At 39.9% G+C, this 16,134-nt stretch overlaps 5 gene segments (V, D, J or C); 3 read left to right on the forward strand and 2 right to left on the reverse strand.

The window, feature by feature from the left end:
* Positions 1-430: 430 nt before the first annotated feature.
* LOC116046420 lies at positions 431-953 on the forward strand. The segment is given in 2 exon segments: positions 431-508; positions 616-953. Coding segments are annotated over 2 exon segments (375 nt in total).
* Positions 954-2,117: 1,164 nt separating this feature from the next.
* LOC116046432 lies at positions 2,118-14,784 on the reverse strand. The segment is given in 2 exon segments: positions 2,118-2,635; positions 14,752-14,784. Coding segments are annotated over 2 exon segments (342 nt in total).
* Positions 4,176-16,134, forward strand: LOC116039059. The segment is given in 4 exon segments: positions 4,176-4,232; positions 4,340-4,446; positions 4,842-4,843; positions 15,897-16,134. Coding segments are annotated over 4 exon segments (384 nt in total).
* LOC116046436 lies at positions 6,863-7,228 on the reverse strand. The segment is given in 1 exon segment: positions 6,863-7,228. A coding segment is annotated over 1 exon segment (267 nt).
* LOC116046441 lies at positions 10,747-11,266 on the forward strand. The segment is given in 2 exon segments: positions 10,747-10,836; positions 10,944-11,266. Coding segments are annotated over 2 exon segments (375 nt in total).

Consider the following 16,134-nt stretch of genomic DNA (forward strand, 5'->3'; position numbering starts at 1 on the left):
GGACGTTGTGGTATGTGAGGATATGGTGGTATGTGAGGACTCAGTGGTATATGGGGACGGGATGGTATTAACATCCTTCTCAAAACCAAGTACATTTTTGACAGCTGTCATCCAAGCTGAGAGGGTGAAATGTCTTTACAAAGAACTGAAAGATTTTCATGAAAAATAATAAAATGCATTTAAACCTGCACCCCCTTAAGAATGTTCATATGTTTGTCAATGTCAAACATTTCTAGCCTCAGTCTTTCTTTTGCATATTTCCACACTAAATAAAATACTAGTATCATAAGTCCCTGTTGGAGTCAGTCAGAGCATTTCCATAGAGAGCCACTTTGCATCAGCAGCACCATGCTCCAGTGCTCTGGGAGAGTTTATAGTCCTGAGAGTTGAACACTGGATGACTGACAGCTGTCCTTCATGACAACAGAAGACACAGAAATCCTCCTCATCAAAAACATGACTTTGATCTCCGTCCTCATCTGGACTCTCCTCTGCTGCTGCTTCACAGGTAAAGTCCAGAGAATCAAACTCCTCTCCTCTATCAACATCCGTCCCTCTGAAATGAAGACGACTAAACCGTGACGCTGCTTTATGTTTTTGTCTCTGTATCCTCAGAGTCCAGAGGCCAGGTCACAGTGACTCAGCCTGGAGCAGTGAGCTCTGCTCTGGGAGGCTCCGTCTCCATCAGCTGTAGGACCAGTCAGAATATTTATTGTTCTAGCTGTTTAGCCTGGTACCAACAGAGAGATGGAGAAACTCCTAAACTGCTCATTAACTCTGCTACTTATCGACAATCAGGGATTCCAGATCGTTTTATAGGCAGTGGATCAAACTCTGACTTCACTCTGACCATCAGTGGAGTCCAGACTGAAGATGCAGCAGTTTACTACTGTCAGAGTTATCATGAAATCAACAGTCAGTGGTTGTTCACACAGTGAAAAAGCGTCGTACGAAAACCTCCCTCAGTCAGACTGAACAGAAACTGAACTGACTGCTGCAGCTGGAAGCTACTGCAGAGACTGATACACTTCACTGAGGACACACACACACACACACACACACACACACACACACACACACACACACACACACATTCAAGTGGCCACAACGAAAGGGAGACACACCATCATCAAGTGTTTACTAAATATATTTATTTTAACAAATTAAACCAAATTAAAGGGTTAACTTTAAGTAATGTATGGGCTTTGGATATTACTAAAGTCAGTATTGTGTGATGTGCATGAGTGGAAAACATGTGTGTTGTAAAGGTTGATAGGAGCAGAGTAGAGAACTAAAGCAGATGGGAGAGGAGCAAAGCTGCAGCAGAGTGGAGAGTCAGCCAGAGAGAGGGCTGCACTGCATCCAGACTTAAATAACCTCCTGCTACTGGGAACATCCTCAGCTGTTCCCAGTTGCTCTAACCATCACCTGCAGAGAGAGCACAGACAGCTGAATCACACAGCTAACTCAAGATGACACCATCCATTCATATCACATTATACTCTCATCTTCTTATCTGATTCAAGCCGAAAAAATCAAGGAGTCAACTTGAAACTAAAAAATTATAATAAATAAATCTATAATCACATCTATGTAAAGTTTATGCAAAAACACATTTTCCCATACATGCAACTCAAAAACGCACCAAATTTACTGAGACCAAAAGTTCATTCTTGAATTATTTCTTCTCAGGCTCTGCAGTTAACCCAGATTCATGATACTCTATAGACACATCTAAAAACAATTCAACATAGTAAACACTTAATTTGTGAGATACATATATTATAAATATAAAATATTGAAATAATCAGCTTTCCTACAAAACCAAATTTAAAATGACTCCAATGAAGAAGTTTCTGAAGTCACATAAGCTTTAAAGAATTTGGAATAAATGATGGATTTACTTCTATCTTGTCTGAGTCACATAAATGATTATCTGATTAGTTTTGTGTTTTCCAAATATATTAAACATGCTATTATATTACCTTATAGTTTCTTTCTCGAGGAATTTCCAGGCAGTTTTACATTAAACTCAGTTGAGTTTAACATTTCTAGATTTATGGAACTATTAAGACAGAGATATCTGTTTCTTTTACAATAACAGACGTGGAAACAACTGATTTGATGAAAAGTACTTTATTGTGTTAAAATAATCAAAATTAAAACATGCAACACACTTTATCAATGAAACATGTAATTAGACAGTGAGTGAGGGAAAGAGATAAACAGAGAGAGAGTTACAGACTGAGATCAGTATCAGAGTGAAACCAGTAGCAGAGTCCCAGTGAGTCAGGTCAGGACTGGGAACACTGGTCTCTCCTCAGTGTCTCTGAGAGTGGAGTCTGGGAGCCCTGGGTGGCCTCACAGGTCACAGAGCCCACCTTCTCCCACTGGTCTGCAGGGAGCCTCAGGGTGCTGCTCCAGCTGTATTTGCCGTCCTTCTCCAGCACCCCGGGGCTCCTGCTCTCCTCCCAGCTGCTGCTGCTGCTGCTGCTGCTGCTGCCGTCCACCTTCCAGGCCAGACTCCAGTCTGAGGGGAAGCCCTTGTTGGCCAGGCACATGAGCGTGGCCTTCCCCTTCAGCAGCTCCTCACTGGAGGGGGGCAGCACCGTCAGGGTGGGGACGGCTCGACCCACTGCAGAGAGAGAGAGATTAATAAAGTTGATATGAGGTCAACTAAACTCTAGCCTGTTGGCTGCAGCAGAGGAGGCTACTAGTTCTGCTGGTCTTCCTCAGATTGGATCAAACTGTTCTTAAAATCTTTCACTTCCCTCTCTGAGCTCAGTAACCATGGCAACAGACAGGCATCACTGCTGAACCGTGACAACAGACAGGTTTCAGGACTAAAGATAAAAAGTTAAAACTGGCTCTCTTTTACTAAACTTTCAGAGTTTAATAGTTCATAATAATACACATAAGATGGAGATTGTGAGGCTTTTACTGTTTGAACTTTCTTACACATTTCTTTTCCTAAACGAAAACCTCATTAATGATATTTCTTTGTTCTGTTCATGTAAGCAGGAATCATCACTGAACAGTCAGGCTTCATTACTGAAAACATCCAAATGAATATTTTTAACTACTGAATTACTTTTTCAAACTCAGAAAATTCTCAAAAATATGTCCAATAGCTTCAAAATCATTATTCTGGAGAAAGATGGAGTAATACTTATTCACATCAAACACTGAACCAAAGATTATCAGCAGAGTTCTTGAGCCAGAATATTAAAAACTTTAACTGTTACAAATATTTTCTTCACACAGATTAATGCTGAGTAGTTTTCTACAACGAACTGATAAGACTTTAGAAAGTTTTAGTGCAACAAGATTATTCATCAGAGTGTTTTTTTGTCGGGTTAACGACGCTGAAGCCTTCAAGAATTGATGCAAATATATTAAATTTATAAAAATCTGACAAAACACAGTAGGCTTTAGAATTATGCTGTTCAAATGGAACAAACATAAAATTTGAGTGATTAAAGGAGTCAAATGTACTTACAGTTAACATTCAGTCTGGTTCCTCCACCGAACGTGTACCACAGTGATACAAAGTCATTGAGCCGCCGTACAAAAACCTCTCACTGTAGAGAGACACGGCTCTCTGACTTTGACACAAACAAACTCACCAAAACACATTCCCAGTTTACACATTATATGTTAGAACTGGTTAAAGTGTTTAAAAAGATATACAATCTGTAATAATGTTTAATATTTTCATTGTGAATTGTTAAATATCTACAAACTATTATTTTCTCCTTCAGTGAAACTAACTGAAACAAGTTCTTTCTGAAGAAAATCTTTCCAACAAATTCTGCCAAAATATTATCATAAACATGTTAATTGTAGATCATGATGAATGATAATTGTGTTTAAATTTGTCCCACAGTGATGTTGATTTTTGTGCATCAAACTCAAACCAAAGACTCATTCAAATGAGCAGTGAAAACATTCCTAATCAATACTCTGATAAAGTGATTGATCCATTGATGAACAGCATCATCAGAGTAATCCAAGTCCCTGTTGGAGTCAGTCAGAGCATTTCCATAGAGAGCCACTTTGCATCAGCAGCACCATGCTCCAGTGCTCTGGGAGAGTTTATAGTCCTGAGAGTTGAACACTGGATGACTGACAGCTGTCCTTCATGACAACAGAAGACACAGAAATCCTCCTCATCAAAAACATGACTTTGATCTCCGTCCTCATCTGGACTCTCCTCTGCTGCTGCTTCACAGGTAAAGTCCAGAGAATCAAACTCCTCTCCTCTATCAACATCCGTCCCTCTGAAATGAAGACGACTAAACCGTGATGCTGCTTTATGTTTTTGTCTCTGTATCCTCAGAGTCCAGAGGCCAGGTCACAGTGACTCAGCCTGGAGCAGTGAGCTCTGCTCTGGGAGGCTCCGTCTCCATCAGCTGTAGGACCAGTCAGAAGGTTTATGGTGGGAGCGTTCTGCACTGGTACCAACAGAGAGATGGAGAGACTCCTAAACTGCTCATTTATGTTACTAGCAATCGACAATCAGGGATTCCAGCTCGTTTTACAGGCAGTGGATCAAACTCTGACTTCACTCTGACCATCAGTGGAGTCCAGACTGAAGATGCAGCAGTTTACTACTGTCAGAGTGCTCACTATCCCAACAGTCAGTGGTTGTTCACACAGTGAAAAAGCGTTGTACAAAAACCTCCCTCAGTCAGACTGAACAGAAACTGAACTGACTGCTGCAGCTGGAAGCTACTGCAGAGACTGATACACTTCACTGAGGACACACACACACACACGTAGTAAGACTGTAAGACAAGTTAAACTTTTTGTTCCACAATGTGTGTGAAAAACATCCATAGATGTTATTGAACAAACAACACAGCAAGGTTCCTAAAACACTAATCCCTTTAAGTAAATCATTTAATTGTAGTAAAACCAAAGAGATCCTCCCAGTCCTTCTTGACCTAGACATTAGTTTATCTGCTATTTAAAAATTTTAAATATATTTACATCTATTTGCAACATCTCAGTTTTAACATTCAGAAAAAAGGTGTTGTCCTGTTCCTTTTTAGGAACAGGAATAATAATAGAGCTTTTCCAAGTGGAAGGAACAACATGTGAGTCCAGAGACTTTTGGTAAATAGGACACAAGGCCTCTGCCAGCTCTACGCTGCATCATTTCAGCAGAGACCCAGAAATGCCGTCTGGTCCAGCAGCCTTCCTAGGGCAGGTGGGTGAGAAAAGACTCTGTACAACATGCTGGTCAATAGTGATTTTTGGGGGATTCAGTGCAGGTAATGAGTCTAGAGCCTCTATTTTATCCTACTAGAACTCAGCTAATCAAAACCTTGCATAAAAGTTATTTAATTCATCTGCTTTTTCCTCCTCATTAAGAACACTAAGACATTTTTTAGCCGGGGCCAGGTTTGTCATACATTTCTTGGAATCCCAATATTTTTTCATATTCATAGTGGAGCAGTGGGTTTCAAATTTCTCCTTCTCCTCCTCCTTTCCTTTCCTAATTTGCTGTTGAGTTTTTTTGGGATCTTCCTCGTGGCCACAACATCCCCATTTTTAAATGCTGTTTTTCTACACACTACACACTCTTTAATTTTTCTTTTACTCTTTTAAATTTTCTTGGAAATATAAGATTTATTGTTTGGATACAAAGTTATAGACTTCTGAATTAACACGTTATCTCTACAAAATGTTACATAATCAGTATTAGTGTCTGTTGCTTCTTCTAAGTCCAAGCTATGGAAGAGGTCCAAGTTAGTGCAGTAAAAACATCCTTTTAATGGATCAATGCCATCATTGTCCCAAACGTGTATTGCTTTTAAGCACGAACTTCTAGGTTTGACTTTCGTAATTCAATGATGGGATGTTGATATCAGTGAAGTTAGTATTGTGTGATGGGCGTGAGAGGACAACAGAGTGGAGAGTCAGCCAGAGAGAGGGCTGCACTGCATCCAGACTTAAATAACCTCCTGCTACTGGGAACATCCTCAGCTGTTCCCAGTTGCTCTAACCATCACCTGCAGAGAGAGCACAGACAGCTGAATCACACAGCTAACTCAACATGACACCATCCATTTATATCACATTATACTCTCATCTTCTTATCTGATTCAAGCCGAAAAAATCAAGGAGTCAACTTGAAACTAAAAAATTATAATAAATAAATCTATAATCACATCTATATAAAGTTTATGCAAAAACACATTTTCCCATACATGCAACTCAAAAACGCACCAAATTTACTGAGACCAAAAGTTCATTCTTGAATTATTTCTTCTCAGGCTCTGCAGTTAACCCAGATTCATGATACTCTATAGACACATCTAAAAACAATTCAACATAGTAAACACTTCATTTATGAGATACATAGTATATCTGAATTTCCTAAAAACATTGAAATAATCAGCTTTCCTACAAAAACCAATTTAAAATTACTCCAATGAAGAAGTTTCTGAAGTCACATAAGCTTTAAAGAATTTGGAATAAATGATGGATTTACTTCTATCTTGTCTGGGACACATTAATGATTCTATGATTACTTTTGTGTTTTCAAAATATATTAAACATGCTATTATATTACCTTATAGTTTCTTTCTCGAGGAATTTCCAGGCAGTTTTACATTTAGATTTATGTAACTATTAAGACAGATATATCTGTTTCTTTTACAATAACAGACATGGAAACAACTGATTTGATGAAAAGTACTTTATTGTGTTAAAATAATCAAAATTAAAACGTGCAACACACTTTATCAATGAAACATGTAATTAGACAGTGAGTGAGGGAAAGAGATAAACAGAGAGAGAGTTACAGACTGAGATCAGTATCAGAGTGAAACCAGTAGCAGAGTCCCAGTGAGTCAGGTCAGGACTGGGAACACTGGTCTCTCCTCAGTGTCTCTGAGAGTGGAGTCTGGGAGCCCTGGGTGGCCTCACAGGTCACAGAGCCCACCTTCTCCCACTGGTCTGCAGGGAGCCTCAGGGTGCTGCTCCAGCTGTATTTGCCGTCCTTCTCCAGCACCCCGGGGCTCCTGCTCTCCTCCCAGCTGCTGCTGCTGCTGCTGCTGCTGCTGCCGTCCACCTTCCAGGCCAGACTCCAGTCTGAGGGGAAGCCCTTGTTGGCCAGGCACATGAGCGTGGCCTTCCCCTTCAGCAGCTCCTCACTGGAGGGGGGCAGCACCGTCAGGGTGGGACGGACATCACCTAGGAGACACCAATCAGATTAGAGGACAGGGACCACACAGCTGTCAACCAACCAGCAGCCACTTGGACACCTTTACTGTGTGAGAGTTGGTTTTCTCCTTTAAGGAGATTGTTTGGTGGTTTTTCTGCTCCACCAGTCACTCACTCACACATTGTTTCACTTCCCTTTAAGAAGCCTCTCATGTAAATCAGCACAGAGAGAATCATCTACACAATGAGCTGATATATATCAAACTATACACTGGAACAACCTAACTATACATGACTTTAAAGTATTTAGTGGAATAGAAACAAATCCAGAAAATGAGCTGACAACATCAAATGTTCTTCATGTGATTTTGATCATCATTACCAAACTGTTCAAATAGTTTTCAAACTTTGAAACAATACATGACACAGTAAAGAGATGTTGCACATTTTCAAATACCGATCTTTATCTTTGCTCTGTTCAATTGTTTGAATATTTTAATCTTCATTTGCTTTAAACAGTTATCATTGATGTGGAAAATTAAAAATTAATCTTGTAGAACAGTTTTTCAGTTTTATCTTTTCCACACTTCAAGTCATTTAAATTTCAGTTTGACAGAAATGTGTAAAGAAATGTTTAGTGAAGCTGCTCTGAGTTAGTCTCCACGATAAAGGAGGAGAAATAAAAACATGAATACTAAAAGTAAATTAAAAAATAAAATAAAATCGACTTCAAAACATAACTTTACAATATTAACAACATATTTTTTTACACATACACACACACACACACACACACACACACACACTTGTTTGATAGTAAAGACTACAGAGTTCTCTTTCTGTGTTGATAATCAGAAGGTAAATTCACATCACTACAGTTGTATTAACAAAGATTGAGTAGACAATAGTAACAGTGGAGATCTTGTACCTCCATGATTTATTTCATTGTAAATTGAACTCCTGGTTTCTTCCATCAAGAAATGCATCATCTGGTCATCTCAGACTTCTCATCTCAGAGTCACACGTCATCAAATCAGCAGCAGCTTTTCTTGCTCCACTCACTCCTCTTTTACATGTACAGAAAAGTTAAATCCACAGTTTGGAGTTCATGAAAATATTTTACTTCAGTAAATGCTCTTACCAAGAGAAATAAAAGACACAAGCATTTAAACACTTCATCCAAATTACAAGAACTCCAGAACATATATTCTGACCTGCTCATATGTGTGGAGCCGTGCAGATAATTCTGTTTTTATGTACCGACACTTATGCTGTCACCCAAATATAGTGGACGTGAATTGTGTTCATAGTGATCAATTCAAAAAATATACTTGAAAGATTTTAAAGCAACTTCCTTTGTAGAAATAATGTCCTGGTTACTTTGGAAACTCAACAGACTTCACCATCAACACTTTTTACCGGAACTACTTTCTATCAAAGAAATAGACCCTATCAAACCCACTGTGATGTGGCAGTTATGGACAGTGCCACTACACAAAAAATATACATTTTTATATTTAAAACAAGTCAAAGGTTTTCTATAAGACATGACATCACATGTTATACCAAGAATCATTTTAAAGTCTTTGTGACAAAGAGTGAGAAAGGTCATTAATCATAATGACTTGTTCCTCTGTGTCACACATTGTTCATGTTTGTCAGGGCTTGTTTGAGGGAAACAGATGTTCTGCATTAGGGCTGATTACTGAAATGTCGACATACTCAAACAAGTGTTCTCTCATTCTCTGTCAACCCTGAAAAAAGATTTTACATCAATAAAACAAGTACACAGATCCTTGTTGGTAGAATCTGTCGTTTAGTATTATTTTAATTTCTACATTTCACATCAGTAATTGTGTGTATGCTGCCGTGCTAAGCGAAAAGACCGTAACTCAATTTTGGTCAAAAATGAGTTATTGTCATTTTTGGAACATTAAAAATCTGCTTTATCTTGTGGACAAATATCTTGAGTCAATTGTATTGTTTTGGGGAGAAAATTGTGTGTTGTCTTTGCCGTAACTTCAAAAAACGTAGAGAAGCCAAGGCAGAATACCGTAACATCAGTTACGGTTCTTTCTCTTTGTTTCATGGCGCTTCAGAATGCTGAAATTGAGTTAAGGTATACTCTGTAAATGCCATGCCTGCGCTGCACACACACATACAAATACAAATACACACACACACACACACACACACACACACACACACACACACACACACACACACACACACAGCAGAGGACGACGCTGACACGCAGCACATGTATCTGACTGGGAAATATACCGCTACGCTCGTGACTGTAAGTAGGCTACAATAAAACTTAAAAGTATACGTATCAACACCACTCACCTGTCTACAGGCTTACACATGTATAAGTGATATATTTCAATCTCTGTCTGGGCAGTCCTCTCTCGTCCACCGCGCTGTTTACACAAACAGCTCTACTCTACTCTAAATAGCAAATTTTGACAAACAAGGTAAAACAAAAGCTGTCGGTTTGTAGTCTAACTGTTTATCTTAGTTTGCCACAAATCTTGAAATTTGGGCAAATTCTTGTAAACTTAACTGCTGACTAAACTAACCATCGTCTCTGCTGGAGCATCTATGGATGTAGGCTATTATAAGACCAACACAAACCAAGGTGGCTACTTAATATGCACGTGAATGACGCCATCTTTATGTTCACGTCTTCATTCTTGCAGTGAGTCTAAATTATTGCCTCATATCCAAACAGAAGAACATGCTTTATATGCATTAAAACATCAAAACACGCTCATTCTTAATTCTGACATCTGTCAGAGAGAGTGTGTGAATCAATCATGTGACTGCCTGTGTGGTAGTATGAAATACAGAAAAACAAACGCATATATATAATTTTCATATGATGTTGACAAATGTGAAGCCATTTTTATCATAGTGAGTCCAATAGGGTTAATATTACTTACATTTTAAGTGAAAGTTATCATTGTCATCATAACATTGTGCTATAAAATAGAAGTTAAGGTCTTTTGCCTTGATATGACCAATTGTCATTTTGTGGGAAATGCTAAGGCAGAATACAGTGACTTCTGGAAAAGGGTCAAAGGTCAAATTTGAGTTCAACATTTTAGTGTAGATAGATTAATTCAGACATACACTACAAAATGTGAAAATAACAAAATCATATAACTCAATTGTCAGGACATTAAGATAACTTTAAAGTCATTTTTCTCACTTTCACACTCTGGCGAGTTAAGGTCTTTTGCCTTAGTAGAGCAGTATGGATCTCAAATGAGGACAAAAATGCACATTGGCTGTGTGGTGAAGAGTATGCAGTTTAACAGGTTTTAGTAATTCAACAGAATCAACTTAACCCAAAAATTTCTTTATGCAAAATTTCTTTATGCATTATATCATGAATAATTTATAAAGTCAGTGTTCTCAGCACTGAAGAGGAAACACCCTGTCCCTGTTGGAGTCAGTCAGAGCATTTCCATAGAGAGCCACTTTGCATCAGCAGCACCATGCTCCAGTGCTCTGGGAGAGTTTATAGTCCTGAGAGTTGAACACTGGATGACTGACAGCTGTCCTTCATGACAACAGAAGACACAGAAATCCTCCTCATCAAAAACATGACTTTGATCTCCGTCCTCATCTGGACTCTCCTCTGCTGCTGCTTCACAGGTAAAGTCCAGAGAATCAAACTCCTCTCCTCTATCAACATCCGTCCCTCTGAAATGAAGACGACTAAACCGTGACGCTGCTTTATGTTTTTGTCTCTGTATCCTCAGAGTCCAGAGGCCAGGTCACAGTGACTCAGCCTGGAGCAGTGAGCTCTGCTCTGGGAGGCTCCGTCTCCATCAGCTGTAGGACCAGTCAGGATGTTTATACTTGGAGCAGCAATCACGCGTTAGCCTGGTACCAACAGAGAGATGGAGAAACTCCTAAACTGCTCATTTACGCTGCTACTACTCGACAGTCAGGGATTCCAGGTCGTTTTACAGGCAGTGGATCAAACTCTGACTTCACTCTGACCATCAGTGGAGTCCAGACTGAAGATGCAGCAGTTTACTACTGTCAGAGTTATCACAGTGGCGGTGTGTTCACACAGTGAAAAAGCGTCGTACAAAAACCTCCCTCAGTCAGACTGAACAGAAACTGAACTGACTGCTGCAGCTGGAAGCTACTGCAGAGACTGATACACTTCACTGAGGACACACACACACACACACACACACACACACACACACACACACACACACACACACACACACACACACACACATCTTAAGACTGTAAGACAAGTTAAACTTTTTGTTCCACAATGTGTGTGAAAAACATCCATAGATGTTATCGAACAAACAACACAGCAAGGTTCCTAAAACACTAATCCCTTTAAGTAAATCATTTAATTGTAGTAAAACCAAAGAGATCCTCCCAGTCCTTCTTGACCTAGACATTAGTTTATCTGCTATTTAAAAATTGTAAATATATTTACATCTATTTACAACATCTCAGTTTTAACATTCAGAAAAAGGTGTTGTCCTGTTCCTTTTTAGGAACAGGAATAATAATAGAGCTTTTCCAAGTGGAAGGAACAACATGTGAGTCCAGAGACTTTTGGTAAATAGGACACAAGGCCTCTGCCAGCTCTACGCTGCATCATTTCAGCAGAGACCCAGAAATGCCGTCTGGTCCAGCAGCCTTCCTAGGGCAGGTGGGTGAGAAAAGACTCTGTACAACATGCTGGTCAATAGTGATTTTTGGGGGATTCAGTGCAGGTAATGAGTCTAGAGCCTCTATTTTATCCTACTAGAACTCAGCTAATCAAAACCTTGCATAAAAGTTATTTAATTCATCATCTTTTTCCCCCTCATTAAGAACACTAAGGGCCCTATCTTGAACCCAGCGCAATTGATTTTGTACACCAACGTATCATTCCTATTTTGCACCCAACGCACAGCAGACTTTTCCCTCAACAGACTCACGTCGGTAAATTAGGGAATGAACTTGCACTTCTGGCGCAAACGTTCCCTAGTGCTATTTTGCAGTTTCAGAAAACAGCTCCGCCACAGACCAGGAAAAACCTAGTCTAAAGTCAGTGGCGCGTTATTCAGATGCTATTTTAAGGGCACATGCTTGGCCGTAATGTAGAGTGTGCACACCGCGTATACACTTTGCAGGACTTAAGGAGATGTGATGTTGAACTGCATGTGCCGATGCCACTTAACCCAAATGCCCCAGCAGCAGCACGGGAGAGGAGAGACAGAAGAGCTGCATCTTCTATAGTGAGGTAATCTCGGTCTAATGTTAGACTACATTGCAAAAATATCACGATGCATTCATAAACTAGTGATTCAGTGAGAGTGAACCCAAAACATTGGAAAGTATGTTTTTGTGACATTTCTTTATTTACATTTTGACAAAAAGAAAAATCAATAGCAAACCTCGGTCACCTCGGCTGTAAACCGCTACTGACGTGCGCTCATGGATGTATTAAGAGCGTGGCACCTAGCAAATCAACCATTATAATAGCAATCTGCCATGGAACAAGCTCACCTGCTTTTAAAGGGAATGTGAGATAATGCTCTGATTGGTTTATTGCACGTTACGCCCAAACCACACCTATGAGTAATGTAACTACTTCAGACCAACCCATTTTAGATTTGCGTCGGGCGCAAGAGTCATTTCTCCCTCCGGTATAAAAGCAACAGAGCCTGAGATCCTCCCACAAAGGTACTTGCGTTTGGCGTTTGATACTTGTGTTTCAGATCGTTAAAGAACAAAGTTTTACTAGAAACATGAATGCCAAAAAAAGTTCCATCACAAAAGTGATTTATATATTTTAAAACCGTTAATGTGATATGAACTTATGAACTGAGGAGATCAGATTACCACAGGATCTAAAACCACTTCTGTATCAAAGTGCACAGCACAGCAGGTAATTCCATCTACCTGTTACCTGCTTTAGATCAGACACATTAGATGACAGTGGTGACCATTATTGTTGTAACAACCCAAAGAATCTGTTGACTTTCTCTCACACTGACTTTGTCAAGGAGAGCAGTAACAGTGGTGCTGACCAGAGTTTGACTTTCATCCTTTCCCACCAGCTCCATACCTGCTGTAGGACACCACAGCTAAACACTGTCAGGCTGCACCGAGCAGATGGGACCTGCATTACATCATCTCATCAGTTCTTTCTGAAAGAATCATCTAATGGAAATGCTACAGAGAAAAACTATCTCAGGATTTAACTGATACTGTATATGTTCATTTAAGAAAGGAACACATGACGGCAGTCATTCTAGTATCAATAAGCTCGGACAACATTAAGTTGATACATTTGTCTTTATTGTTTTAACATACAGAGAATATCAGCATTACTGCAAGCAACACAAAATGAACTTTCAAATTGTGATGAATCTGTAGAGAGAAAGAAAGAGTAGCAGAGAGCAGACTGAGATCAGTATCAGAGTGAAAGCAGTAGCAGAGTCCCAGTGAGTCAGGTCAGGACTGGGAACACTGGTCTCTCCTCAGTGTCTCTGAGAGTGGAGTCTGGGAGCCCTGGGTGGCCTCACAGGTCACAGAGCCCACCTTCTCCCACTGGTCTGCAGGGAGCCTCAGGGTGCTGCTCCAGCTGTATTTGCCGTCCTTCTCCAGCACCCCGGGGCTCCTGCTCTCCTCCCAGCTGCTGCTGCTGCTGCTGCTGCCGTCCACCTTCCAGGCCAGACTCCAGTCTGAGGGGAAGCCCTTGTTGGCCAGGCACATGAGCGTGGCCTTCCCCTTCAGCAGCTCCTCACTGGAGGGGGGCAGCACCGTCAGGGTGGGACGGACATCACCTAGGAGACACCAATCAGATTAGAGGACAGGGACCACACAGCTGTCAATCAACCAGCAGCCACTTGGACACCTTTACTGTGTGAGAGTTGGTTTTCTCCTTTAAGGAGTTTCTGTCAGATGGTTTTTCTGCTCCACCAGTCACTCACTCACACATTGTTTCACTTCCCTTTAAGAAGCCTCTCATGTAAATCAGCACAGAGAGAATCATCTACACAATGAGCTGATATATATCAAACTATACACTGGAACAACCTAACTATACATGACTTTAAAGTATTTAGTGTAATAGAAACAAATCCAGAAAATGAGCTGACAACATCAAATGTTCTTCATGTGATTTTGATCATCATTACCAAACTGTTCAAATAGTTTTCAAACTTTGAAACAATACATGACACAGTAAAGAGATGTTGCACATTTTCAAATACCGATCTTTATCTTTGCTCTGTTCAATTGTTTGAATATCTGAATCTTCATTTGCTTTAAACAGTTATCATTGATGTGGAAAATTAAAAATGAATCTTGTAGAACAGTTTTTCAGTTTTATCTTTTCCACACTTCAAGTCATTTAAATTTCAGTTTGACAGAAATGTGTAAAGAAATGTTTAGTGAAGCTGCTCTGAGTTAGTCTCCACGATAAAGGAGGAGAAATAAAAACGTGAATACATATATATTTTATCTACTGTAAACAGATTTTAAAAAACATTACTTTACAATATTCACTATATAGTTTTTAGTATTTGTGCAGAAACTTACTTCCAACATTCAGTCTGGTTCCTCCACCGAACGTGTTCCACAGTGATACAAAGTCATTGAGCCGCCGTACAAAAACCTCTCACTGTAGAGAGACACGGCTCTCTGACTTTGACACAAACTCACCAAAATGAGGCTGTTTGTAAAATCTTGTCAGATAAAAAGAAAACTGACAATAACACAGTGCTGCAGATTTCCAGAATACAAGCTTTTTATTCATATTGATTTCAAATTAAGTGTATATTGTCTGTTTTTATCAACTATTTTCAATTACAGAAGAAATTAGATAAATTTTATTGTCCATCTCAGTGGAAATTTGTCTTTGGCTCTTCCCAGAGTACAGCAAATGTTCATACAATGCACATAACACAGCACACCATTAAAACATACAGAATATGCAAAATACAATATAAAATAGTACAAATGGGAAGGTGGCAGCAAATAAGTCTCATAAAAATACAAGAGAGCAAATCTTAAAAAATAACAAGTGTTCTCTGATGCAGTCATTCTGTGTTCAATGTCTGTATGGTATAGGGAATAAAATACTTCTTTTATATGTTCCAGCTGGTCCTGGGAAGCCTAAATCTAACATTTGGAAGATTTGTCAAGAAGTCAAAGTGTTATTGAAAGATCCTAATCAATGCTCTGATAAAGTGATTGATCCATTGATGAACAGCATCATCAGAGTAATCCAAGTCCCTGTTGGAGTCAGTCAGAGCATTTCCATAGAGAGCCACTTTGCATCAGCAGCACCATGCTCCAGTGCTCTGGGAGAGTTTATAGTCCTGAGAGTTGAACACTGGATGACTGACAGCTGTCCTTCATGACAACAGAAGACACAGAAATCCTCCTCATCAAAAACATGACTTTGATCTCCGTCCTCATCTGGACTCTCCTCTGCTGCTGCTTCACAGGTAAAGTCCAGAGAATCAAACTCCTCTCCTCTATCAACATCCGTCCCTCTGAAATGAAGACGACTAAACCGTGACGCTGCTTTATGTTTTTGTCTCTGTATCCTCAGAGTCCAGAGGCCAGGTCACAGTGACTCAGCCTGGAGCAGTGAGCTCTGCTCTGGGAGGCTCCGTCTCCATCAGCTGTAGGACCAGTCAGGATGTTTTTGTTTATGTTGATGATGATGATGGGAGCAGCTACCACAGTTTAGCCTGGTACCAACAGAGAGATGGAGAAACTCCTAAACTGCTCATTTACGATGCTAGCACTCGACAATCAGGGATTCCAGATCGTTTTACAGGCAGTGGATCAAACTCTGACTTCACTCTGACCATCAGTGGAGTCCAGACTGAAGATGCAGCAGTTTACTACTGTCAGAGTGAACACTATATCAACAGTCAGTATGTGTTCACACAGTGAAAAAGCGTCGTACAA

The sequence above is a fragment of the Sander lucioperca genome, chromosome 16 (assembly GCF_008315115.2).
Source record: "Sander lucioperca isolate FBNREF2018 chromosome 16, SLUC_FBN_1.2, whole genome shotgun sequence".
Taxonomy (NCBI): domain Eukaryota; kingdom Metazoa; phylum Chordata; class Actinopteri; order Perciformes; family Percidae; genus Sander; species Sander lucioperca.